This window comes from Bos indicus, chromosome 6, assembly GCF_029378745.1.
Source record: "Bos indicus isolate NIAB-ARS_2022 breed Sahiwal x Tharparkar chromosome 6, NIAB-ARS_B.indTharparkar_mat_pri_1.0, whole genome shotgun sequence".
Taxonomy (NCBI): Eukaryota; Metazoa; Chordata; class Mammalia; order Artiodactyla; family Bovidae; genus Bos; species Bos indicus.
This window is the reverse complement of record NC_091765.1, coordinates 7,502,163-7,528,878: the sequence shown is the minus strand read 5'-3', so window position 1 is coordinate 7,528,878 and position 26,716 is coordinate 7,502,163. Positions and strand designations below refer to the sequence as shown.

At 38.8% G+C, this 26,716-nt stretch overlaps 1 protein-coding gene across 1 annotated transcript in view; it reads left to right on the top strand.

Annotated features, from left to right (window-relative positions):
• Positions 1-14,612, top strand: part of METTL14 (methyltransferase 14, N6-adenosine-methyltransferase non-catalytic subunit) — a 41,378-nt gene extending 26,766 nt beyond the window's left edge. Inside the window, exons 9-11 of the mRNA XM_070791017.1 lie at positions 529-645; positions 2,084-2,294; positions 10,796-14,612. Of these exons, the coding sequence (XP_070647118.1) occupies positions 529-645; positions 2,084-2,294; positions 10,796-11,100 (633 nt within the window). The 3' untranslated portion in view covers positions 11,101-14,612. The remainder of the gene's footprint in view (positions 1-528; positions 646-2,083; positions 2,295-10,795) is intronic.
• The last annotated feature ends 12,104 nt before the right edge of the window (positions 14,613-26,716 follow it).

Below are 26,716 nucleotides of genomic sequence, written 5' to 3'. Positions count from 1 at the left end.
TCTATTGTCTAGGTTACATAAAGCTTAAAGTAAAGTTTTATCTTATAAAGAAATATACAGACAATTGTAAGTCTTTGGATTTTTGAGGTTTAGTATTAAATATATAAAAATAACATTTTACAAGACTCATTTGAAAGGAAGTTACTGATTAGAACTTCTCAACAGTTCTTAGCTTTATCAGAAGATAGAAAATTGAGGTGGCAAGAACATTTACCTTTTGAATTAGTTTTTGATTAAAGAAGGGCTGATTGTTCTCTTATTTAAAAGTCACTTTCTGTTGATTACAGTGGAAGGTAGTATAAAGAATTGGAGTATTATATAGTCTTTTCCATGTTTTGATATTATATGTTTTTATAATGGCTGTATATTTAAAGACAAGTATTTTTTTCTGTTTCTACAGTAATACAAAATTACTATGACATCTTGGAATTTAGTGTCTCAAACCTCTAGGAAGTTTTTAATGCTGGTTGATTAAGTATTGTTTATTTCCTTTAGCTAAGGATTTTTTAAAAATTCTCTTATTTCTAGTGTTTACGCAAGTGGGGTTACAGAAGATGTGAAGATATTTGTTGGATTAAAACCAATAAAAACAATCCTGGGAAAACTAAGACTTTAGATCCAAAGGCCGTCTTCCAGAGAACAAAGGTATTGTCTTTACTGCTTTCTTCTCTATATTTTAATTATTTTCTCTCAAGCTTTTACAAATGACTCCATGCTGTTTAATTCATTTTGGTGGAAAGGTTCTTCTCTCAGACTTGCACAGATGGCATTGAGCATTAAAGTAACACAGCCAAGTTCATTTAAAAAATTTTATTCACTCAGAGAAGCCTGTGCTGTGCTGGAGAAGTTACTGTGTATTCCCGTAGTATAGTATATCCTATACTACTGTCATTCTCAGTCAGATGTGGGCTTTTGGTACTTCTGACCCCCATATTTTTTCCTTTCTCTGGACTCAGAAAAAAGAAATGGCAGCAAGACTCATAGCTGGCCAGCTGAGATGAATATTTCTCTCCTCTTCCCTTCTTTTTTCTGGGCTTCCCTGATAGTTCAGTTGGTAAAGAATCCTCCTGCAATGCAGGAGACCTCAGTTTGATTCCTGGGTCGGGAAGATTCCCTGGAGAAAGGGATAAGCTACCCAATCCAGGATTCTTGGGCTTCTCTGGTGGCTCAGCTGGTAAAGAATCCACCCTCAATGCTGGAGACCCTATTTCGATTCCTGAGTTGGGAAGGGCCCTGGAGAAGGGAAAGGCTACCCACTCCAGTATTCTGGCCTGGAGAATTCCATGGACAGAGGGACTTTCACTTTCCCTTCTTTTTTCTACATAAGAACCTGAACAAGAAGCCCTGAGAACCTCTGATTCATAGAACCGCCCTCCTAGTTATCAGGGTTCAACAGTTTGTCCTCCAGCCTTTCACTCTTCTGGGAGCTTCAGGGGGAGGGTCTTTTTGAAGTCTTTCTTGGGCTAGAAATTCTTTTTGAAGGGAATCCAAGCCATCCTTGTTATTATTAGTTCATAGAGTCTAGTGAGATTAAATTTATTTAAACTTTACCATGTTGTCCAGATTAAATAGACGTCAAAAAATAACAAAAAAAGAAATTGTTTGACTTTCACATTTATGTATGTTGAGTATTTTAAGTTTGTATCCTTGCTTAAAGTCTTCTCTCCATTTGAAAAGGCTTACACTTTGTGTACAGATGGGGTCGCACAGAGTCGGACACGACTGAAGCGACTTAGCAGCAGCAGCAGCATGTGAGGCCCGATGTAACATCAGATTCTGAACTCAAGTGCCATGTTTCCATAACTTCTGGAAACAAGTTACTATCAAGAGTTGCAGAGGAAAAGATCCCACAGTCACTGACTCAGTTATCTAAAATGTGATGGCCCTGAGTTTAATGTCTAGCTTCCCTGCCAATCTTCAAAGGTCCAGAGATCCAGGTTTTTCCTATTGTGTTTTTGCCCATAAAACTATATCCCAAAGATTCAGAGAAATGAATATTGTTTTGGAATTTGAAATGTGAAATGTTGTGCAATATGACTGTTTATGAAAAGAGATTAATTGGCCTGTTTTTATTGTTACTTAGGAACACTGCCTTATGGGGATCAAAGGAACTGTAAAGCGTAGCACAGACGGGGACTTCATTCATGCTAATGTTGATATTGACTTGATTATCACAGAAGAACCTGAAATTGGCAATATAGAAAAGCCTGTAGAAATTTTTCATATAATTGAACATTTTTGTCTTGGTAGAAGACGCCTTCATCTGTTTGGAAGAGATAGTACAATTCGACCAGGTAAGATCTCAGTGGGGGGAAATGTTAAAAGTTCCTTGAGATATAAATGTTAAGAAAGAGTACACAGTGCTTTGTAAAATAAAATGCTTACGACACATTTGACCCCTCTTCTTGCTGTATTTCAAGTATACTAAGCTCAGTCTTGTCTCAGTACTCTTTCAGGGTCCTCTTTCCTATCATTCTCATCCTGACGGACCTTTTCTCACAACACTGCCTAAATTAGCCAGTTTCACAGTACTGTCCAGACCTCCCACCACTCTTTCCCTCATAGCACTACTATTATCTGAATTAGAGAATCATTTGGGCATGTTTATAGTCAATCTCTTTAGCACTGCAGTCTCACGGAAAGCAAAGACTATCTTATTATTTTCTTCTTTTGAACCAGCATTTAGGTTATTAAGTAAATACTGTGTTGAAGAAATGCATAATGGACATTTGGTCCACACCAAAAGGTTCTTGATATTTGGCCCTGTCCAAAATCATTTGGCAGAGACCAGATTTGCTCAGGTTTCAAGGACCTTTTGGCATGAACAAAATGTCTTACTTTTTAGATAGCACTAAATGTCTGCTAACCAAATGATCCTATAGAAAATAACCATACATTTGTGAAATATATGGTATATCTCAGCCTTGTTAGTACTTGGCTTGTCTCCTTACATATATCATGATACTGTTTTATCAAAACTTTAACTTCTTTACTAAATCTGTATAATGTGAATTTACAATTTTGAAAAAAATGAGTAGAAAATAATTAAGCTGTTACAGACTGGAATTCTCTTTCAGAGGGCACAGCTTTTGTTTACAAAGTATTGTTGAACTAATTATACATTCTGTTTCTTCTCGGAAAATATAAAAGTTACTTTTAAGGACATTGCATCATTCAATCACAGTATATAAAATCAACCTGTTTAGTTTTACCTGTGCTAGAAATGTTGTTTAAAGCTGAAAGGAGCCAGGATCTTATTTATTTTAAATAGTCTACATTTTATACAAAGTAAAAGTTGAAGAAGGTACAGTGGAATAATTGGCCTTCAAAGTACCTAAGAATTTAGAAGAAACTGATGTTCATTCTAAAAAAAGTAACCCTTAAAGTTGCGGTAGGTATAATGGGATCCCTTCTCCCTACCTCCACCCCAGACTCGTCAGCTATTCTCTGTGGGTGTGCTTTAGTGAACACAGAAATATCTTTGTTTGTAGAAACTGGTCTTAAATTTCATAAACTTCTGTAAAATGATAAAGAGAAAAATAAAAGCGCATTCTCTTTACAAAGAAATATTTTGCGTGTGAAATGTTTTTTCTCTGTGGCTTAGGTTTAGAGAAAATGTTTTCTGTATTTAAAAGTTTAATGGTTTTTCTCCTGGCAGTTTGTTATTTAGAATTGCATTGCTAAAGTTGTCAATTATCATTGCTTTTTGGCTTAATATTGTGGTCAAATAATATGTATCATAAAATACCACTAATTTGTAATTTGCTTTGACCGAATTTAGATGACTGAAAATAATGTAAATTTTTTGTTGTTGGTTGTAGTATTTGTGTATGTTGTTTCTGTCAGCCATGTCTTTACTGATTTTTTTTAACTATTCTATGAGAAAGGTATGTTTAAATCTATTAAGATTATGGGTTTGTGGTTCTGTTTGGTGGTCAGTTTTGAATTTATGTCTATTCAAGATTGTTATTAGATGTATTTAAATGTAGGACTTTTATGCCTTCCTAGTAGATTGATGCTCTTAATATTATGAACTGTCCTTCTTAATCCAGTTTCTTAACTTTAAATCCTACTTCATCTAACATTATTACAGTGATTCCAGCTTTTTTTTGGTTTGTGTTTGCTCTGCATATTATTTCCATCCTTTATTTTCAGTCTTCCATATCCTTTAACATACCTCTTGTGATCAAACACAGGTAGTTTTCATTAAATAGGTAGATTTAATCTTTATCTTTGAATTGGGTTTTTTTTAAATAATTGATTGCTCCCTTTCCCATGTTTGTTGTTTGTTTTTTTTTGGCTGAGAGACATAGGATCTCAGTTCGCAACCAGGAATTTATCCCGTGCCCCTTGCTTTGGAAGTGTGGAATCCTGACCACTGGACCACCAGGGAAGTCCCTTAATTGAATTGTTTGGTGGTGGTGGTGGTGGTGGTGGTTTAGTTGCTAAGTCATGTCCAACTCTTGCAACTCCATGAACTGTAGCCCGCAAGGCTCCTCTGTCCATGGGATTCTCCAGGCAAGAATACTGGAGTGGGTTGCTGTTTTCCTTCCCCAAGGGATCTTCCCAACACAAGGACTGAATTGAACACTAACCTCCTGCATTGCAGGCGGCAGATTGTTGACCAACTGAGCTACGAGTCAAGTCTATATTTAATGTAATTTCTTTTTAAGAAATGTTTCTTTTTATTTATTCTTGGCTGTGCTGGGTCTTTGTTGCTGCACAGACTTTTCAGCTAGTAGGGGCTACTCTAGTTATGGCGCACAAGCTTCTCATTTGAGTGGATTTTCTTGTGAAATAGAGGCTCTAGAGCAAGAGAACTTCAGTAGTTCTGGCATGTGGCCTCAGTAGCCGCAGTTTCTAGAATACAGGCTCAGTAATTGCAAACAGGCTTAGTTGTCCCCCAGCATGTATGATCTTCCAGGATCAAGGGCAAATTCGTGTCTCCTGCATTGGCGTGGGGTTTCTTTACCACTGAGCCACTAAGAAAACCTTTAGTATAATTTCTGATATTTGTGGTTGTTCAGTTGCTCAGTCATGTCTGACTCTTTGTGACCCCATGGACTGCAGCACCCCAGGTTTCCCTGTCCTTCACTATTTCCTGGAGTTTGCTCAAACTCAAGTCCATTGAGTTGGTGATGCCCTCGAACCATCTCATCCCCTTCTCCTCCTACCTTCAATCTTTCCCAGCATCAGGGCCTTTTCCAGTGAGTTGGCTCTTTGCATCAAGTGGCCCAAGTATTCAAGCTTCAGTTTCAGCATCAATTCTTCCAAATTTAAGGTTGATTTCTTTTAGAATTGACTGGTTTGATCTCCTTCCAGTCCAAGGGACTCTAAAGAGTCTTCTACAGCACCACGATTCAAAAGCATGAATTCTCTGGCCCTCAGCCTTGTTTATGGTCCAACTCTCACATCTGTATATGATTACTGGAAAAATCATACCTTTGATTATACAGACCTTTGTCAGCAAAGCAATGTCTCTGCTTTTTAATATGCTGTCTAGGTTTGTCATAGCTTTTCTTCCAAAGAGCAAGTGTCTTTAAATTTCATGTCTGTAGCCATCATCCACGGTGATTTTGGAGACAGTCTGTCACTGTTTCCACTGTTTCCCCATCTATTTGCCATGAAGTGAGGGGACCAGATGCCACGATCTTAGCTTTCTGAATGTTGAGCTTAAAGCCAGCTTTTTCACTCTCTCAGTTCCTCTTCGCTTTCTGCCATAAGGGTGGTGTCATCTGCATATCTGAGGTATTGACATTTCTCCCGGCAGTCTTGATTCCAGCTTGTGCTTCATCCAATCCAGCATTTCTTATGATGTACTCTGCATATAAGTTAAATAAACAGGGTGACAATGTACAGCCTTGACATAGTCATTTCCCAGTTTTGATCCAGTCTGTTGTTCCATGTCCAGTTCTAACAGTTGCTTCTTAACCTGCAGACAGGTTTCTCAGGAGGCAGGTAAGGTGGTCTGGTATCCCATCTCTTAAGAATTTTCCACAGTTTGCTGTGATCCACACAGTAAAGACTGTAGTGTTGTCATTGAAGCAGAAGTAGATGTTTTTCTGGAACTCTCTTGCTTTTTCTGTGATCTACTAGATGTTGGCAATGTGATCTCTGGTTCCTCTTCCTTTCCTAAATTTACTTTGTACATCTGGAAGTTCTTGGTTCACATTCTGTTGCAGCCTAGCTTGAAGGATTTTGAGCATTACTTTGCTTGCATGTGAAATGAGTGCAATTGTGTGGTAGTTTGAACATTCTTTGGCGTTGCCCTTCTTTGGGATTGGAATGAAAACTGACCTTTTCCAGTCCTGTGGCCGCTGCTGAGTTTTCCATCCTTGCTGGCATATTGAGTGCAGCACTTTCACAGCATCACTTTTTAGAATTTGAAATAGCTCAGCTGGAATTCTATCACCTCCACTAGCTTGGTTCATATTAATGCTTCCTAAGGCCCACTTGTCTTCACACTCTAGGATTTCTGGTTCTAGGTGAGTGATCACACCATTGTGGTTATCCAGGTCATTAAGACCTTTTTTGTACAGTTCTTCAGTGTATTCTTGCCACTTATATCTCTTCTGCTTCTGTAAGGTCCATACTGTTTCTGTCCTTTATTGTGCCCATGTTTGCATGAAATGTTCCTTTGGTATCTCAGATTTTCTTGAAGAGATCTCTAGTCTTTCTCATTCTATTTTCCTCTATTTCTTTGCATTGAACACTGAGGAAGGCCTTCTTACCTCTCCTTGCTCTTCTTTGGAATTCTGCATTCAGATGGGTATATCTTTCCTTTTCTCCTTTGACTTGTGCTTCTTTTCTTTTCTTGGCTATTTGTAAGGCCTCCTCAAACAACCATTTTGCCTTGTTGCATTTCTTTTTCTTGGGGATGGTTTTAACCACTGCCTCCCTATATAGTGTTAGGAACCTCTATCCATAGTTCTATACGCTGTATCAGATCTGATCCCTTAAATCTATTTGTCACTTCCACTGTATAATAGTAAGGCATTTGATTTAGGTCATACCTGAATGGCCTAGTGGTTTCCCCTACTTTCTTCAATTTAAGTCTGAATTTTGCAATAAGGAGTTCATGATCTGAGCCACAGTCAGCTCCTGGTCTTGTTTTTGCTGACTGTATAGAGCTTCTCCATCTTTGTCTGCAAAGAATACAATCAATCTGATTTCAGTGTTGACCATCTGGTGACATCAATGTATAGGGTTGTCTCGTGTTGTTGGAGGAGGGTGTTTGCTATGACCACCTTAATGTTTGCTTTACATTGGTACCACCTGTTCTGTGTCCCCTTTTCTCTCATTTCTTTTGGATTAAGTATTCTTATATTATTCAGTGTTTCTTTTTTATTAACTTCTTAGATATTCTTTTATTGTTCCTTCACTGGTTTTCTTGGAAATTGCAGCATGTACCCTTGAATTATTAAATCCTAAATTAAAGTAGCATATTGGTTTTTTTAAAGGGTAGGGATGCTATGGTTTAAACTTCATAGTTTCTTTAGTCTTTTAAAAGCAATTTTTCTCTATATATACAGTCATGCCTGAGTTTTACACACATACTAGATACACAGCTACAGAATGAACTTTGAGTTGTTGAGACTTCTGCTGTACATATACATGAACATCTTGTTTGGAGGTTTAGTAGATGGTTTTACTCTCTTATCAAAGTAAAATATTTTGGCAACAGAGCTTGTGGCAAGCAAATATTTCCTCTTCACTGGCTTAAGAGAAAGTAATATGACTAGATGCTCAGCTGGAGTTGTGTGTTTTTCAGAAAGTGTAGATGTCCATAGATATTGAATATTAAGATTATGGCTGTAGTGTTTGAGGAAATAAGGAACAGATTTTTATCTTCCATCATTAACCTTGGTACTCATAAATAGCTCTTGAATCTGGGAACAATCTCCAGTGGGAACTGCTATTTAAAGGAAGTAGAAAACTTTAAAGAAACAGCAAAGCTATTTGAACAATAAAAGGGAACATCAAACAGATGGTAATCTTTAATAATTGAAAAGTCAGTGTAACAACATTAAAGAAAATTTTCAAGAGGAAAAAAGATTCAGCCTCATTACTTCCAAGAAGTATTATTTTTTTGCATAATACTTTCCAGTCCTATTGTGCATACAGATTTTTACATAACTGTGTCATTCATCATTTTGTATTTTTCTCAATATTATGTCAAAATATATGTCAAAATTATTTCTACATTTAAGTAATTAGTTATAATGCTTTTAATGGCTTTATAGCATTATTTTATGGAGAAGGCAATGGCACCCCACTCCAGTACTCTTGGCTGGAAAATCCCATGGATGGAGGACCCTGGTGGGCTGCAGTCCATGGGGTGGCTAAGAGTCGGACAGGACTGAGCGACTTCACTTTCACTTTTCACTTTCCTGCATTGGAGAAGGAAATGGCAAGCCACTCCAGTATTCTTGCCTGGAGAATCCCAGGGACAGGGGAGCCTGGTGGGCTGCTGCCTCTGGGGTTGCACAGAGTCGGACACGACTGAAGCGACTTAGCAGCAGCAGCATTATTTTAAGTTTTTTTTTTTTAATGTGAGTGGAAGAACCTAAGGAGTAGAGAGAGTAGATAATTATTAAGTATAGCTACAGATATAAGCCTAAACAGCAACTGAAATAAAAATACAAATTTTGGTGCCAATTTGTATTTATAATATTCTATAACTATAACATAATGGGAATTTTCTCCATTCATTTAGCTACCCACTTTATATTATACATTATATCTCTGATACCCTTCTATCTATATCTATACCAGTTGTACAAAGTCTTAGAGGTTTAGATTTTATTTTTTACTTGTAAACTACTATCTGATTCTTTATCTTTGCCCATTCTTGCACAAATTATTTTAGTATTAAGAAGGAGTATCCACTTGGGAAAATTATGTAGTAGGAAGTTAACCATGTAAGTAATAATAATAGGAGCAATTGAGAGAAGTCTGTTCAAGAGACTATAATCTATTTGGGTCAAATCCTCAAATACATTTCTTCCTCTAGGAGGTAGTCTAAGGTATATAACACATACCAAAGGAATCCTCTTTATTATTGCTTTAAAGATTAAAGATTGATATATATATCATATTCACTGAAGCCAAGCTAATTCAAACTTACTTGGCTCTTAGAAATTAAGGATTAGAAATTTTAATAGAACACTGTTGCAGTGAAGAATTTGTGAGTGGGAGGCAGCATCCCTTGCAGGTTACTTTGTAAAGGTTTACATGTCTTATTTATGTAGGGCAATATAGCATGAAAGAGACAATATTAACTATTTTTATTAAATCTTCGAATTTTTTCTTACCTCTTGCTGGTGCATTGTGTTCCACAGCACCATATGTATAGCAGAAAATGAACCAAAAGCAAGTAAGTCTCATAGGTTCAATTGTGAGACCACATAGGTGTGCAGTGTGTTCTTTCATCTCATTTTTATCAAGGTGTCTACTTGATGAGACATGAAAGGCATCATATGGTTTTGTCTGTTATTTTTCTCCAGATATTACAGATGTTACCTGTGCACTGTTAGACAATTTAAATGATGAACAGTTTTGTACCAAAAAAGGCTACTACATTTTAGAATGTGACCCTAGTAAAACATTTTGCATTTTATCATGGACCTAATAGTCTAAGAAATAATCTTGATAAGGCAGAAATCGTGTGAGATTAATTTTTCAGGTGAAGAACCTAATTCTTAGAGATTCCTCGACCTGCCCTAATGATCAGGAATCGCCACATGCAGGGAACCTCAAAGCACGAGGTCTCCATCAGGCATTTATAGTTAATTTGTAGTTCTTCTCGTTGCAGATACAATGTAATCAAACAGAAACCATCCTTATAAGGAAAATTATCTAGCAATGAAGTTGACAAAACCTATGGAAATATAATATGTAATGGAAATTCAGAAAGATACTCATTTCATTAAGATACATGTTTAAAGTGGATGTTGAAGGATGGAATTTTCACCAGGTTGACAGGATAGAAAAAATTATAGGCACAAGGTAGAGACCAGTGTGCAAACAGTTAACTATAGTGGTTCATTGTTTCAGCAGTGCGATTAGAAAGCTAGTTCAGACCTCATTGTATAAGGCTTCCGATTCCATGTTACTGAATTCTGGCTTAGTGGAAAGCCCAGAAGGTTGTGCAGAGAAGGAATGTGGTTTCAGCTTTGCTTTAGGCTTTCCACTTTTAGAGGGAGGAGAGGTTGGGAAAGCATTACAGTATACATGTATGTCTGTTATATGTGTAGGGGACAAAACTAGTAGAAAAATAAAAACTCTAAGGGTGGCAGCAGAAATGGAAAGATGGTAACAAGTAGGAGCAGCATGGTAGTAGGTTGAATTTCTAAGACCTGCCAGCTGGGTTAATGTGGTTGGAAGAGAAGAAGCAAAAGTTAGTTCCAGGATGTTAGTCAGAAAACTGGAACCTACTTGTAGAAAAATTTCTACAAGTAGGAAGGTAACATAAAATTTAATAAATTTTCACTAAACCAGAACTCAGTGTAGTGTCTTAATATTTTCTAAATCCTATTCTCACAGAATGTGAAATATGGATGGAGATGATGATTATATTATAAAAGTTACAGTTTAAGAGGAAAAACAAAACAAAATATATATATATGAAATCAAAGACCATAGTTAAATGCCATGTGTTCTATGTAAAATATCAATATTGGGTAAGTGATAGGGACATCTTTGGAAATACACTGGAGATTTGAAATGGCTCCTAAAGATCAGTAAGAGAATTGGGGGTGAAAAAAAGGTTAATCTTTTTTCCCCTCCGTTTCAGGGTGGCTTACAGTTGGACCAACTCTTACAAATAGTAACTACAATGCAGAAACGTATGCATCCTACTTCAGTGCCCCGAATTCCTATTTGACTGGATGTACAGAGGAAATTGAGAGACTTCGACCAAAATCACCTCCTCCCAAATCTAAATCTGATCGGGGAGGTGGAGCTCCCAGAGGAGGCGGAAGAGGTGGCACATCTGCTGGCCGTGGGCGAGAGAGAAATCGATCTAACTTCCGAGGAGAAAGAGGTGGCTTCAGGGGGGGCCGTGGAGGAGCACACAGAGGTGGCTTTCCACCTCGATAGTTTTTAGGACACTGATCCTATTAATGCCTCTTCACCTTCTTTCTGATAGTTTGAATTTCACCCAGGATATGTTTAGAACTTTGTTCCAGCTTGCACTTTGCTTTAGTTTCTCTAAGCTACAGGAATATTTTAATCAACCTCCCTTGCAGTTGTCATTGTCTCGTTTTATTCAGGGTAAATGAGTCATCCTGTCTTTTGTCCTGTGCATGTAACCAAACAGACTGGAACAACACAAATACCTTCGCTTTCAGAAACTGAATTTAGTCTAATTACAAAGGCTTTTGCTTTTTAGGAATAAAGTGAGCAGTGAAAAAGACCCAGTCTGAAGTATCATGGGTGCTGACAGTAGTTGATCATGGGCATCCCACCACTGCTGTCACAGCAAATGGGAAGCTGTTTGCAGCCTTGATGGAGTGGAGTTGGGACAGATGGTAAACTTCTCTTAGGGTTTCAACATTTTCTCATTGAAACAATAAAAGAGACTTTTTTTCTTTCTTTTTGAAAAATCTTAAGTAAACTCGTGTAATTTGATCACAGAAGAAATTAAGAGATTTGAAACAAAAACCTCCTCCCAGGTCTAAATCTGATCGGGGAGGTGGAGCCGCTGGGTGGGCAGAGAGGAGGTAGAGCCTATAGGCATACTTTATTTACAAAGAGGAAAAAAAGTGCTCATTATAATCTCAGTTATGCAGCTACCGATGACTGTTACTCATGCTTCCTAAGAAGCTGACGAGGACAAATAGCCAAGTAGCTAAGGACAATAAAACTTTGGTGTGATCTTGGATTGACTTTCAAAGCAGTTTCATATTCCTTAGCAAAATAAAAGAATTGGAAGCAACAGATACACCTGGTTATCAGGTGCTTGGTTTAAACATTTTGGGGAATAAAGTACTTGGTGATGGGAAAATGACATGCATCTTTAAACTTGTTGTGGAGAAAAGGTAAAACCAGTTACAGAAAACCCTCAACTTAAGAAGAGAGCTTGGAAAAATGGAACTGCAGTTGCCTTCTAAGGGACTGGTTTTCCAGATAAGTTGTATGAGATTTTATATTGTCATTTCTATACTGTCACTCATGTTTTGCATGAATCTGCTGAATGAAATAATACCATTATTGTTGACAAATATATTTTTTATTTTATGTATGATTTTTCTAATGAAACTTTAAACCTTTGAACTTTGAGAGTCTCTTTTCTGTGAGTGGAATTGTCGTCGTTACCAAATGAAAAAGGATTGACCTCAGATGAGACTGTTCTCTTGGTCTGTGAGTAGCCCTTCTGTGCTTTTCATTGGCTCACAAAATGAGGTTATGTTATATCCTTTAAAGACTCAGTTTTTAGATAGGGACTGAATTATAGGAATATGCTTGAGATCCTTAAAAGCCTGATGAATTTTACTTGCTCAACCTGTTAGAGCTTTCTAATACAGGTAGCATTTGACTAATGTTCTTCTTGATGTAGATATGATGTGGAACTGTTGGTTAAAATTTTTACTGAAATGGTGGTACATTTTCAGCTTCAGTAATTAGAAGTTACCAGAGAGAGAACTCTATTTGTTAAAGTGACCTGGGAATGAAGAAGACAGATACTCAGTTGCCCAATGGGAGTCCTTAGACACACCAGCTAGGGAGTGACTCTGTCCTTTAAATAGGACTCTAGCCTGGTCCCTGCTCTGGGTCAGCTAGAACAGAGTTCGTGGTGGGGAATACCATACCCAAACACTACTGAACCATCTTAGACCAGGTAATTGTCACGATGTCAGTCAAAGTGTAGAATGAGACAGCACAGTGCATGAGGCGTCAGACGTTTTAGTGGTGGATCAAGTGTGGAGTCAGACTTGGTAGCTGGGCCGCATATCCAGAGTTGCAGTGGGAATCAGGGCTGTACTAGCTAATACTTTGGTAAGTAGAAGAGCCACCTCCTATAAGTCCTTAGCTCATAAAAACTATATACCTCTCTTATTTGTAAACCGAGTAATTGTTATGCCACAGTTTCATTTTAAATTGATGGGATCGTAATGGTTGGATGCCTGGGACAGCACACTGTAACTAAGAATGATTCCTTTGCATGTCTCTTAAAATACTTTCTACCCATTTTAGTTGTTAATTAACTTACAATGTTCTGATTACAGCAGCTTATTTTTAAAACCTGTACTTTTTTTCATTCTGAACTTAAGAACATAAGATTTAGTCTATAGTTCTAGATTTTATTGATTTAATATAATTTTTATTAACTTGACAAAATGATGGCCCATTTATTCTAAGTGATAGTCTTTGATCGGAAAGTCTCTTTTTGTGTGCGCTGTTAAAAACATAAGCTTTTGTGTATAAGAAAGGCTTTTCTTGGAACAGTCCTGTATAATCTTGGGGTCCATATAGGACATTAGCATTATCTTTGATGTTCAGTGATAGGGACTGAACTGATAGGGAGTTAAGTATATGCTGTCAGTTTTTAAGCTATAAACCTAGGACTCCCCAGGAGGTTAGAACATTTATCTGGCAAATTGAACCCATTGAAGATTCCATTTCTGAAAAGTCACATTTGCTTCTGCTCTCAAGACCCCCAGTCAGCTACTCATGAATATTGTTAGGTATAATGCACAGAGAAAATACTACCTCATTTAATCTAGATGTTCTTTTTCTGTAAACCCTTTTTTTAGAATTTGACGAAATATTAAAATGATCAGTTTGAGTCTGTGTTATAGTTCTTTTATAACTAGAGGGGCTGATGAACAATGAAATCAAATAAGGTAGGTTTTTTCCCAAAAATACTTAAAAAAAATTAAATTTGAAGTCAGTGATGTAAAATGCATATAGAAGTTACATATATAATGTGAATCAGTGAAGCAAGCCATGAGTTCATTTTATAGTGGAATGGTGACTGCAACCATGAAATTAAAAGATGCTTGCTCCTTGGAAGGAAAGCTATGACCAACCTAGACAGCATATTAAAAAGCAGAGACATTATTTTGCCAACAAAGGTCCGTCTAGTCAAGGCTATGGTTTTTCTAGTAGTCATGTATGGATGTGAGAGTTGGACTGTGAAGAAAGCTGAGTACAGAAGAATTGATGCTGTTGAACTGTGGTGTTGGAGAAGACTCTTGAGAGTCCCTTGGACTGCAAGGAGATCCAACCAGTCCATCCTAAAGGAGGTCAGTCCTGGGTGTTCATTAGAAGGACTGATGTTGGAGCTGAAACTTCAATACTTTGGCCACCGGATGCGAAGAGCTGACTCATTGGAAAAGACCCTGATGCTGGGAAAGATTGAGGGCAGGAGGAGAAAAGGATGACAGAGGATGAGATGGTTGGATGGCATCACTGACTCAATGGACATGAGTTTGGGTAAACTCCGGGAGTTGGTGATGGACAGGGACGCCTGGCATGCTGCGGTCCATGGGGTCGCAAAGAGTCAGACCACGACTGAGCGACTGAACTGAACTGAATTCTTTTTTTAGACATTTTGAGTGACTTTCACAATGCTATTTGCATATTTAATACAGGACTATTTACTTTCATTTACTGTCTCCCTTTTGTCCTGTCTTTGCTGCTTTCCCACATGGGTGGATTTTCTTAGCTCCTCTCTAAGAAAAGGGAGCAGAACAGAGCACCTTAATAAGTAGTCATTGACTTGATCTCAAGGCTGTGGAGATCTGAGAGAGAGGTGGCAACACAGCTCATGGGTAAGGCAGACATCATACCCAACGCCAACTGATTGTCACCACAGAGGGAGGACGGTAAGTCTGAAACCAGTTCATGTGAAATCTCCCTAGATGTTGGCAGTTAAAACACTTTGTGTCCTTTGCTTACATTTTCCTTTCAAAGAACTGAAATTTTTAAAAATTAGTTTGGCTAGCTAAATTCTGCATACATTTTAAATTCTGGCTTCTAAATACTGTTATCAAATTTACTTAAAGAGGAAGAAAAAAATTTACTTGATTTGGACAGGAAACATTCACTTCGAGAATGTTGTTGGTACACTTTGAAACACACTAAAGAGATTGCAGACATGGACTAATGCTTTAAAGTTGGATATAGGGGTGTGACTGCAGCCATTCATCTGTCCAGTGGAGGGAATGTGGAGGCTAGGCCTGTTTGCCACACCTCCTTATAGAACCCCACATCTGCCTCAGCTTTTAACTTAGAGTTACAGCTGTTAATGTCATAAAAGAGTACATCATCATTCTGTGGGGTTTTTTGCATGGTTTTTTAAAGTAGAGGACAAAATGTCAAACTATTTTGCTAGGATACCCAGTTCTTTTTTTTGCTAGGATATCCAGTTTATGCTGGATAAATTTCCAGGGTAATCGCTTGGATGTCTTAAGGAATTTGTTGTCATTTTATAGGTTTGTGCTTTTCAAGATGGTTGGTACATACTTTGATATCAAGTACAAGGAGAGAGTTTGGATGTAATGATATTGCCCATGATTCAGATAAGCTGCACAGGTAGAGGGATTATTTTGCCTTGTCCAAAAAGCAAGGTATATGTAGTGGTAAATAGGATCTCAAGAGTCTAGCTTACTTTTCTACTGCTATATCTTACTGAAATAAAAATCTTAACAGCATATAAGCATGATTAAGAGTATTATGCTTATAAAAATAATTCCAAAGCAAAATTTCAGAAACTATAAGCGCCCATATAAGCTTGTCAGCTAATTGACTCTCTGAATTTTATTTTATTCTGTTAAGTATTTGTTCATTTGGCTGCGTCAGGTCTGAGTTGTGGCACATGGGATCTTTGATCATTTTTGCGTCATGCAGAATCTTCTGGCTGCAGCATGCAGGATTTTAGTTGCAACATGTGAGCGCTTAGTTGTGGTGTGTGAACTCTTAGTTGCGGTATGTGAACTCCGTAGTTGTGGCATGTGGGATCTAGTTCCCTGACCAGGGACTGAACTTGGGGGCCCCCCTGCTTGGGTAGTGTGGAGCTTTAGCCACTGGACCACCAGGGAAGTCCTATGACCCCATGAATTTTAAATCCCATCACTTCCTTGAAATGATGCTGATAACATATTGGGTCAGAATGTCATTAGAACTTCTTTGGGGAACATTCCCAATTCTGATTGCTTTAGAGTGATGCTTTTCAAGTGAAAGATTCCCATTCCATCTGGTACCTGCTTTTGCCTGCTCATTTAGTTCTGAACTAATAACTCTGCTGCTCACACTCTTAGCAATTGGTCTTTGTCACAGACTCTATAATGGCAGCAGTATGTTTTCTCAGCTTCTAATGTGCAGCACATTGCAAGTGCTCAGTAAATAAATAGCCCTTTACTCTTGTTTGACTAATAATTGGAAGTAATTCCCAGAGGATTTTTAAAACCCTTCTTGTTTCACTTCTCTTCCTTTTTGCTGTTTCTTTCTTGCTCCATAAGAGGACTGATTTTCTAAATAGTAAGGATTTTTTTCCTCTAAAGTATTAGAACATCATCTTTGAAGCTGAGGAAATGACTTACTACTTACCAGCGGACTTACCGGAGAAGGCAATGGCAACCCACTCCAGTACTCTTGCCTGGAAAATCCTCCTCCATGGACGGAGGAGCCTGGTAGGCTGCAGTCCATGGGATCGTGAACAGTCGGACACAACTGAGCGACTTCACTTTCACTTTTCACTTTCATGCATTGGAGAAGAAAATGGCAACCCACTCCAGTGTTCTTGCCTGGATAATCCCAGGGATAGGGGAGCCTAGTGGGCTTCCATCTATGGGGTCGCACAGAGTCGGACACGACTGAAGCAATTTAGCAGCAGCAATGGACTTACAGAATCAGTTTCCTTTGGTCTGAGTTTAAAGGCATCTGACTTTCCTCAGGACATTAATTTTTAAAATACTGTGTCAAATGTAGCCTATTAAAGTAAGGCAGATTAATTAACCACATCTGTATCACCTTGTTGCTAACAGCTTCAGTAAAAAATTAGACTATTCCTCCTATTTTTAATAGTGGACCTGAGGGAGGGTAGGTTGCCTAAGAGTGTGGAGAGCACAGGATGACTGTGGATGGGCATAGGGAGAATCCTGGGGGTCTTGGGAAACTGCTGGGGGTCAGTGACACTGCCTCAGGCAGAGAGGACCTCACTGGGAAGTAGCTGAATGGTGCACACAGGAAAGTTGGTCCCCAGGCTACACATTTATTTCTCCCAAACACAGTGTGGAAACAGAGGAGTCCTGGACTTAAAAAGACTGTGGGGCTTCGACACTAGTCATCAGTGTGGACAGAAGACAGGAAATCTTCCCTGCCAGTTCTGTGAAATAGAGATTCTGACTCAGGTTGATTTTTACACTTGATCTTAGCCAGAAGGCCGAGAAGCGATTATGCTAATTTTTAAAACACGATTTTTTTTTTTTTGGTATACTAGAGTTTACTGCTGCAAATTTATGTTAATATGCCAAATCTGATTTGCCCTAATTCATAAATGTAATAGCCTATTTACTGAACAGGCATGATGAGTCCCTAAAACATTGATTGGGTAACATTAAACCTCATGGGATATCCTAAAACTATATTTTTGAAACAATATCTTTTTAAAGAAAAGTTTTTCATGGACCTAAGCTAAATCAAATCCCTTATGATTATACAGTGGAAGTGAGAAATAGATTTAAGGGACTAGATCTGATAGATAGAGTGCCTGATGAACTATGGAATGAGGTTCGTGACATTGTACAGGAGACAGGGATCAAGACCATCCCCATGGAAAAGAAATGCAAAAAAGCAAAATGGCTGTCTGGGGAGGCCTTACAAATACCTGTGAAAAGAAGAGAAGCGAAAAGCAAAGGAGAAAAGGAAAGATATAAGCATCTGAATGCAGCATTCCAAAGAAGAGCAAGGAGAGATAAGAAAGCCTTCCTCAGCGATCAATGCAAAGAAATAGAGGAAAACAACAGAATGGGAAAGACTAGAGATCTCTTCAAGAAAATTAGAGATACCAAGGGAACATTTCATGCAAAGATGGGCTCGATAAAGGACAGAAATGGTATGGACCTAACAGAAGCAGAAGATATTAAGAGGTGGCAAGAATACACAGAAGAACTGTACAAAAAAGATCTTCACGACTAAGATAATCACGATGGTGTGATCACTGACCTAGAACCAGACATTCTGGAATGTGAAGTCAAGTGGGCCTTAGAAAACATCACTACAAACAAAGCTAGTGGAGGTGATGAAATTCCAGTTGAGCTATTTCAAATCCTGAAAGATGATGCTGTGAAAGAGCTGCACTCAATATGCCAGCAAATTTGGAAACCTCAGCAGAGGCCACAGGACTGGAAAAGGTCAATTTTCATTACAATCTCAAAGGCAATGCCAAAGAATGCTCAAACTGCTGCACAATTGCACTCATCTCACACGCTAGTAAAAGTAATGCTCAAAATTCTCCAAGCCAGGCTTCAGCAATATGGGAACCATGAACTTCCAGATGTTCAAGCTAGTTTTAGAAAAGGCAGAGGAACCAGAGATCAAATTGCCAAAACCTGCTGGATCATCGAAAGAGCAAGAGAGTTCTGGAAAAACATCTATTTCTGCTTTATTGACTATGCCAAAGCCTTTGTGTGGATCACAATAAACTGGAAAATTCTGAAAGAGATGAGAATACCAGACCACCTGACCTGCCTCTTGAGAAACCTATATGCAGGTCAGGAAGCAACAGTTAGAATTGGACATGGAACAACAGACTGGTTCCAAATAGGAAAACGAGTACATCAAGGCTGTATATTGTCACCCTGCTTATTTAACTTCTATGCAGAGTACATCATGAGAAACGCTGAACTGGAAGAAGCACAAGCTGGAAACAAGATTGCCGGGAGAAATATCAATAACCTCAGATATGCAGATGACACCACCCTTATGGCAGAAAGTGAAGGGGAACTAAAAAGCCTATTGATGAAAGAGGAAAAAAGTTGGCTTTACAGCTCAACATTCAGAAAATGAAGATCGTGGCATCTGGTCCCATCACTTCATGGCAAATAGATGGGGAAACAGTGGAAACAGTGTAAGACTTTATTTTTCTGGGCTCCAAAATCACTGCAGATGGTGACTGCAGCCATGAAATTAAAAGACGCTTACCCTTTGGGAGGAAAGTTATGACCAACCTAGATAGCATATTGAAAAGCAGAGACCTTACTCTGCTGACAAAGTTCCATCTAGTCAAGGCTATGGTTTTTCCTATGGTCATGTATGGATGTGAGAGTTGGACTGTGAAGAAGGCTGAGCACCGAAGAATTGATGCTTTTGAACTGTGGTGTTGGAGAAGACTCTTGAGAGTCCCTTGGACTGCAAGGAGATCCAACCAGTCCATTCTGAAGGAGATCAGTCCTGGGATTTCTTTGGAAGAAATGAGGCTAAAGCTGAAACTCCAGTACTTTGGCCACCTCATGCGAAGAGCTGACTCATTGGAAAAGACTCTTATGCTGGGAGGGATTGGGGACAGGAGGAGAAGGGCATGACAGAGGATGAGATGGCTGGATGTCATCACCGACTCGATGTAAGTGAATTTGAGTGAACTCCGGGAGTTGGTGATGGACAGGGAGGCTTGGCATGCTGCAGTTCATGGGGTCTCAAAGAATCGGACACAACTGAGTGACTGGACTGAACTGAACTGACGGAAGGTATACCCTAGTTTGAAAAATATTCGCTTCAAAGTTATTCTGTAAAAGATCTTAAAATAGAAAAATCTTATCATATAAGAGCTCTGTGTTTGTTAATATTTTTTAATGTCATAAAATAAAAAACGTACCCTGAAAATGCTTGCAGAGCTCATACTCTTGAGACCGGATCTGTAGTCACTATTATGATAGTTTCCTAAACTAGACATTAGTTATTTTGCTTCCCAAATTGACTTCATTCTTTATGTAGTTTAAAACTGAATTTTCATGGATGACAGTGGCTCTGGAAACCATATTCATGAGGACATACTTTGGGACTTGGGGGAGCTTAGCCTGGACAAGGGACGTGATAGGGATACATGGTAGCCTTTGAACTTTCTGAAAACTGGCATCGAGTGGAAGAATTCACCTGTGACCTCAGACAGAGTTTGCACAAAAGAAATGCAGCCTTCAAAATATGATTTTCTAACAGAACTGTTCATAAATGTCTGCTTGGGAAGGAGTAAGCTTCTTAGCACATTGTTTCCAAGTGGAGGCCAGGAAACATCTGTTAGAGATGATGACTGGGGATTTCTGTTGCTTCTTTCAACTAAGATTTTTTTTTCCTTTTTATCCAGATTATTCAGTGTTATATCTTGTTTTCAGTAATTATAATTTATATAGTGAATTCCCCCACAAAGAATTGTCTTCTCTGGAAAATTACCAACTAAACATTTTGGAAGGTTTCCAGACCCTCAGTGTAGAGCTGAAGTTACCTTTGAACATGATCTAATTTTGATCTCTACTCTTCATGGTTTTATTAGTAGAGAAACATGTTTGCATCTGGCAGCATTTTTAATAAAGATTAATACACTACTAATTATTCTCAATCTTATTAGGTTAGATTTCTAGGAAGTGAAGGGAGTACCATTTAGTAACATCCTCAAAGATGTGCCTTTTTGAGTGAGTGAACTCTTATTTTTCTCATACTGATTCTTCAATCTTCCATATACAAATTCTTGCTTTTGGTTTATATATTACTAAAGTTTTGATTTAGTAGTTAAAGCAGGTTAGTTTAAGTTTTGGTTTAACACCTAAAGCAGCTTGGTTTAATATTTTTCTCATTGAAGAGTTTATTTTAATCTCTGACACCATCTTTTAATTGGATACTTCTGTAGAATTTAAAGATGCTTGGTTTTAAGGACATAAATTAAGATATTCATGAGACATGTAGTTTTCTTGATCCTTAGCAAGTTTAATGTAAAAACCTAATATTAATAGCCATGAAACTGTGGTGATGGGATACCACTGTGTACCAGGAACTGTTCTAAGCCTTGTATTAACTTAATCCATGAAACAGCTGAAAAGGAAACTGAAGCACAGAAAGTTGTCTAACTTAGCTGTATCACACACCTGTGTGGTAGAGCCATAATAGAAATCCACATGGCTGGTCCAGAGCCCATGCTCTTAGCCATTATGCCCTCCTGCCTCTCAGGGTTTGGGGGATGGGATAACTTTCAGAACACTATGGGACAGCACTCACACCATTTTCAGCAAGTAGTATTTGGGATTCACTGGTGCACCTCCATTGTATATTGGGTTCTTCTACCATTGAAGGGTCTTCCTAGTTGGCGCTAGTCGCAAAGAACCTGCCTGCCAGTGCAGGAGACCTGAGACGTGTGTTCGATCCCTGGGACAGGAAGATCCCCTGGAGGTGGGCATGGCAACCCACTCCAGTATTCTTCCCTGGAGAATCCTGTGGACAGAGGAAACTTGCATGCTACGGTCCGTAGGGTCACAAAGAGTCAGACCAACCAAAGCAACTTAGCACATGCACCGTTGAAATCTAGTCTCTATTGTACTCTGTGTTATATTCCTTCCTGTGCTCTTGAGCCTGACTCTTTTAAGGGTTTTGTTTGTTTCTTTTTCTGTTTTTCTGTTTTCAACTTTCAGCATTCTTAGAGTTGAATGAAACAGTACTGCCACTATTTTTCTTCCGATATAATACTGGACTCTGCCAGTATTTAAATGTCAAATCCCTACCTGCCTTAAATAACAAACCCTTCCTTCTGTCTGTGACACTCTCTCATCCCTTTCTTGAGCTGCCTCCATTCTGTCTCCTATTCCTCAACCTTTTCTCATCTAGCATTTAAGCTTATTGACCCAGTAAAACTGCTCTTACCAGTTCCCCATGATTTTTTTTTTTTTTAAGCTAATTCCAATGTACCTCTTAGTCTTTATAGCTTGCCTTTGGGAAGCCTGGAACTTGCCTGTCCACCTCCATGTACCCCTTTCCCTTGGTGCTGTGACACCCTCCTGCCACGTCTTCTGCCTTCTCTGGCACTTCCTTCTCAGTCTCCAGGTTTCTATTTTACTGTCAAGGATTTGTTGTGCTCTTACTACAGGATTTCCCTATGTTTTGTTTTGTTTTGTTTTTTCATTTTATCCACCTGTGTGGCTTTTTCCCCCTCTGTGTAGATGGCTTGCACATTTCCAGCCCTGAGTTCCTTCCTGAGCCTCAGACCCATATTTTTAGGTGCTATAGTTGGTCTCACTTGCATAACTTACAACGTACCTTAACGTACAGATGTGAACCACCCCTTACACACAGAGACACACATATACACAATCTGTTTCAAATCCATGTTTCCTTTTTTAGGGAATGGTCTGTCTACCCAGCTATCCAAAGCAGAAATCATTTCCAGACACTTCCTTTTCCCTCACTAACTCCAGTTCCTCCCTGCCCTTTTCTGTCAAATACCATCATTTTAGTTCAGGGCACCCTATGTGTCCTCAAAGGGACTGTTCTGCCTAAATGGTTTCTCTGCTTTAGTTCTGCCACCTCACACCCCAGAGTGATCTTCCTAAAGGGTGATCTTTTCTGTCTTGCTGAAGTTACTTTGAATGTCTGCAGTTTGCCTTTATTTAGGCTTAAGTCCAAACCTCTCCTTGACCAGAATTCACTTAATTTTCTCTTTTGCTGCTTTTTTCTCATTAGTAAGTTCCAGTCAACTTTAAACTTAAAATCTTTTAGGTTTATTGGAAGGGTAGTATATGCTGTCTCTCACTGTGGGCCTTTGTGCATATTTTTTTCCTTTTCTGGACTATTTTACCAGTACTCCCTATGACCTAGCTGCTGCTGCTAAGTCGCTTCAGTTGTATCCGACTCTGTGCGACCCCATAGACGGCAGCCCACTAGGCTCCTCTGTCCCTGGGATTCTCCAAGCAAGAATACTGGAGTGGGTTGCCATTTCCTTCTCCAATGCATGAAAGTGAAAAGTGAAAGTGAAGTCACTCAGTCGTGCCCTATTCTTAGCGACCCCATCGACTGCAGCCCACCAGGCTCCTCCACTTAGCTAATGTCTACCAAATTTTCCAGGTCCCAGCTTCAGTGTTTTAAGAACTGTGAAATCTTTACTGACTATACCCTGCCCCCAGCTAGATTAGGTGAGATATCCCTAATATATATACTACATCATGCATGTGCCTGCGTGCTCAGTCATGCCCGACTCTTTTGCAGTCCCACAGATGGAAGCCCGCCAGGCTCCTCAGTCCATGGGATTTCCCAGGCAAGAATACTGGAGCAGGTTACCATTTCCTTGATCTTTCTGACCCAAGGATTGAACCTGCGTCTCTTGCATTGCCGGCAGATTCTATACCGCTGAGCCACCAGGGAGCCCATATATGATATATATACATACAGACATATGTGTATATAGTGTATATACCGGAGAAGGCAATGGCACCCCACTCTAGTACTCTTGCCTGGAAAATCCCATGGATGGAGGAACCTGGTGGGCTGTAGTCCATGGGGTCGCTAAGAGTCGGACACGACTGAGTGACTTCACTTTCACTTTTCACTTTCATGCATTGAAGAAGGAAATGGCAACCCACTCCAGTGTTCTTGCCTGGAGAATTCCAGGGACGGCGGAGCCTGGTGGGCTGCCATCTATGGGGTTGCACAGAGTTGGACGTGACTGAAGCGACTTAGCAGCAGCAGAGTACATACATGAGATTTGGTTTGTGGTCTTATTGTTTGTTGTCTGTCTCCCCAGTAGGGGTATAGTGCCTGACACATTGCACACAGCAGCTGTGAAATAAATACTTGTTAAGTGAGAACAGATTACCTGTTTGAAGAGCACATTCTTTGAGCACCTACCTAATTACTTAGAAGTTTCTTCTTTCAGTTGAGCTGCACCTTGTCACTTATATTTATTGGTTCTCTTTTCTGTACCCTTGGGAACACACAGGGCAATAATTAGACTATTTTTTAATTTTTTAAAAAAGTACCCCATGTACAGTTATTATGAAATATTAGCTATATTCCCTGTATTGTACAATATATCCTTGTACTTTGCTTTATGCATCGTAGTTTATACTTCCTTAACGCCCTATTCCTATCTTGTTCTTTCCACCCCACTTCCCTTTACCTACTGGTAACCGTTGTTCTCTATATGTATGAGTCTGTTTCTTTGTTATATTCACTAGTTTCTTTCATTTTTTAAAACTCTACATGTAAATGATAACATGCAGTATTTATCTTCTGACTTAATTTCATTAAGCATAATATGCTCCAAGTCCATCCATATTGTTGCATTTGGCAAAATTTCATTCTTTTTTTCCTGTTGTTGCTGAGTAGTATTTCATTGTATGAGAGTGTGTGTGTGTATACCACATATTTACCTGTTCATCCGTTGATGAACACATGGGTTGCTTCTCTAGCTTGGCTATTGTATTGTTCCTTAGCTTAGCTTTGCTGCTGTGTTACATTGGGGTGCATGTATCTTTTCAAATTAGTGTTTTTATTTTTTTGAGATAGGTACCCACGAATGGAATTGCTAGGTCATGTGGTAGTTATGTTTTTAGTTTTTTGAGGAACCTCCACACTGTTTTCCACAGTGGCTGTACCGGTTTGATTTCCACTGGCAGTGTATGAGGGTTCCCTTTTCTCCATCTTCACCGACATTTGTTATTTGTGTTCTTTTTGATGCTAGCCATTCAATGCAAAACCATTCATTGTGGTTTTGATTTGTATTTCTCTGATTAACAGTGTTGAGCAGCTTTTCACGTTCCTGCTGACCATCTTTTTACCTTGGAAAAATGTCTCTTCAGGTCTTCTGCCCAGTTTTTAGTTGGATTTTTTTGTTTGTTTTATGAGCTGTATATATATATTTAGATAGCAACCCCTTATTGGTTATATCAGTTGCAAATATTTTCTCCCATTTAGTAGCTACCTTTTCGTTTTCTGGTTTCCCTTGCTGTGCAATAGCTTTTAAATTTAATCAGGTCCCATTTGTCTAATTTTGCTTTTATTTCCTTTACTTTAGGAAACAGACAAAAAAATTACTGCTACAACTTATGTCAAAGAGTGTTTGTCCTATGTTTTCCTCCAGGAGATTTATGGTTTCTGGTCTTAAATTTAGGTGTTGAATACATTTTGAGTTTGTTTTTGTGTGTGGTATTAGAAAATGTTCTAATTTCATTCTTTAACATACAACTTTTCAGTTTTCCTACCACCATTTATTGAAGAGACTGTCTTTTCTCCATTATATATTCTTGCTTTGACCATAGATGCATGTTTATTTCTGGGCTGTCTATTCTGTTTTATTGATCTAGTTGTCTATTTTTGTTCCAGTACTATAGTATTTTTATTACTGTAGCTTCATATTATATACTGAAGTCAGGGAGTGTGATTCCTCTAGCTCTGGTTTTCTTTCTCACGATTGTTTGGGGCCTTTTATGTTTCCATACAGATTTTAAAATTATTTGTTCTATTACTGTGAAAAATGCCCTTGGTATTTTGATAGGGATTGCATTGAATCTGTATATTGCCTTAGGTAGATAAGTTATTTTAACAATATTAATTCTTCCAATCCATGAACACAGTATACCTTTCCATCTGCTTGTATTGTCTTTAATTTCTTTCATCACTGTCTTGTTGTTCAGTCTCTCAGTCATGTCTGACTCTTTGCGATCCCATGGACTGCAGGCACACCAGGCTTCCCTGTCCTTCACTGTCTCCTGGAGTTTGCTCAGACTCATGTCCATTGAGTCAGTGATGCCATCCAACCATCTCATCCTCTGTCACCCTTTTCTCCTTCTGCCTTCAGTCTTTCCGCCAAATCGGGGTCTTTTTCAACAAGTCAGTTCTTCACATCAGGTGGCCAAAGTATTGGAGCTTCAGCATTAGCCCTTGCAATGAATATAGAGTTGATTTCCCTTATGATTGGTTGGTTTGATCTCCTTGCTCTCCAAGAGACTCTCGAGACTGTTCTCTAGCCCCACAGCTTGAAAGCATCAATTCTTTGGTGCTCAGCTTTCTTTATGGTTGGTCCAACTCTCACATCTGTACATGACTGCTGGAAAAACCATAGCTTTGTCTATTCTGACCTTTATTGGCAAAGTAATGTTTCTGCTGTTTAATACGCTGTCTAGGTTTGTCATAGCTTTTCTTCCAAGGAGCAAGTGTCTTTTAATTTCATGGCTTCAGTCACTGTCCACAGTGATTTTGGAGCCCAAGAAAATAAAGTCTGTTACTGTTTACACTTTTTCCCCTATCTATTTGCCGTGAAGTGATGGGACCAGATGCCATGATCTTAGTTTTTTGAATGTTGCTTTCAGCTACCTTTTTCGCTGTCCTCTTTCACCTTCATCAAGAGGCTCTTTAGTTCCTCTTCTCTGTCTGCCATTAGGGTGGTATCAACTGCATATCTGAGATATATCTTACTGATATTTCTCCTGGCAATCTTGATTCCAGCTTGAGATTCATCCAGCCCCACATTTCACATGATGTACTCTGAATAGAAGTTAAATAAGCAAGGTGATAATATACAGCCTTGATGTACTCCTTTCCCAATTTTGAACCATTTGGTTGTTCCATGTCTGGTTCTAACTGTTGCTTCTTGACCTGCATACAGGTTTCTCAGGAGGCATGTAAGAGGGTCTGGTATTCCCATCTGTTTAAGAATTTCCCACAGTTTGTGTGGTCCACAACAGGTGGATAGTCAGAGGCTTTAGTGTAGTCAATGAACAGAAGTAGGTGTTCTTCT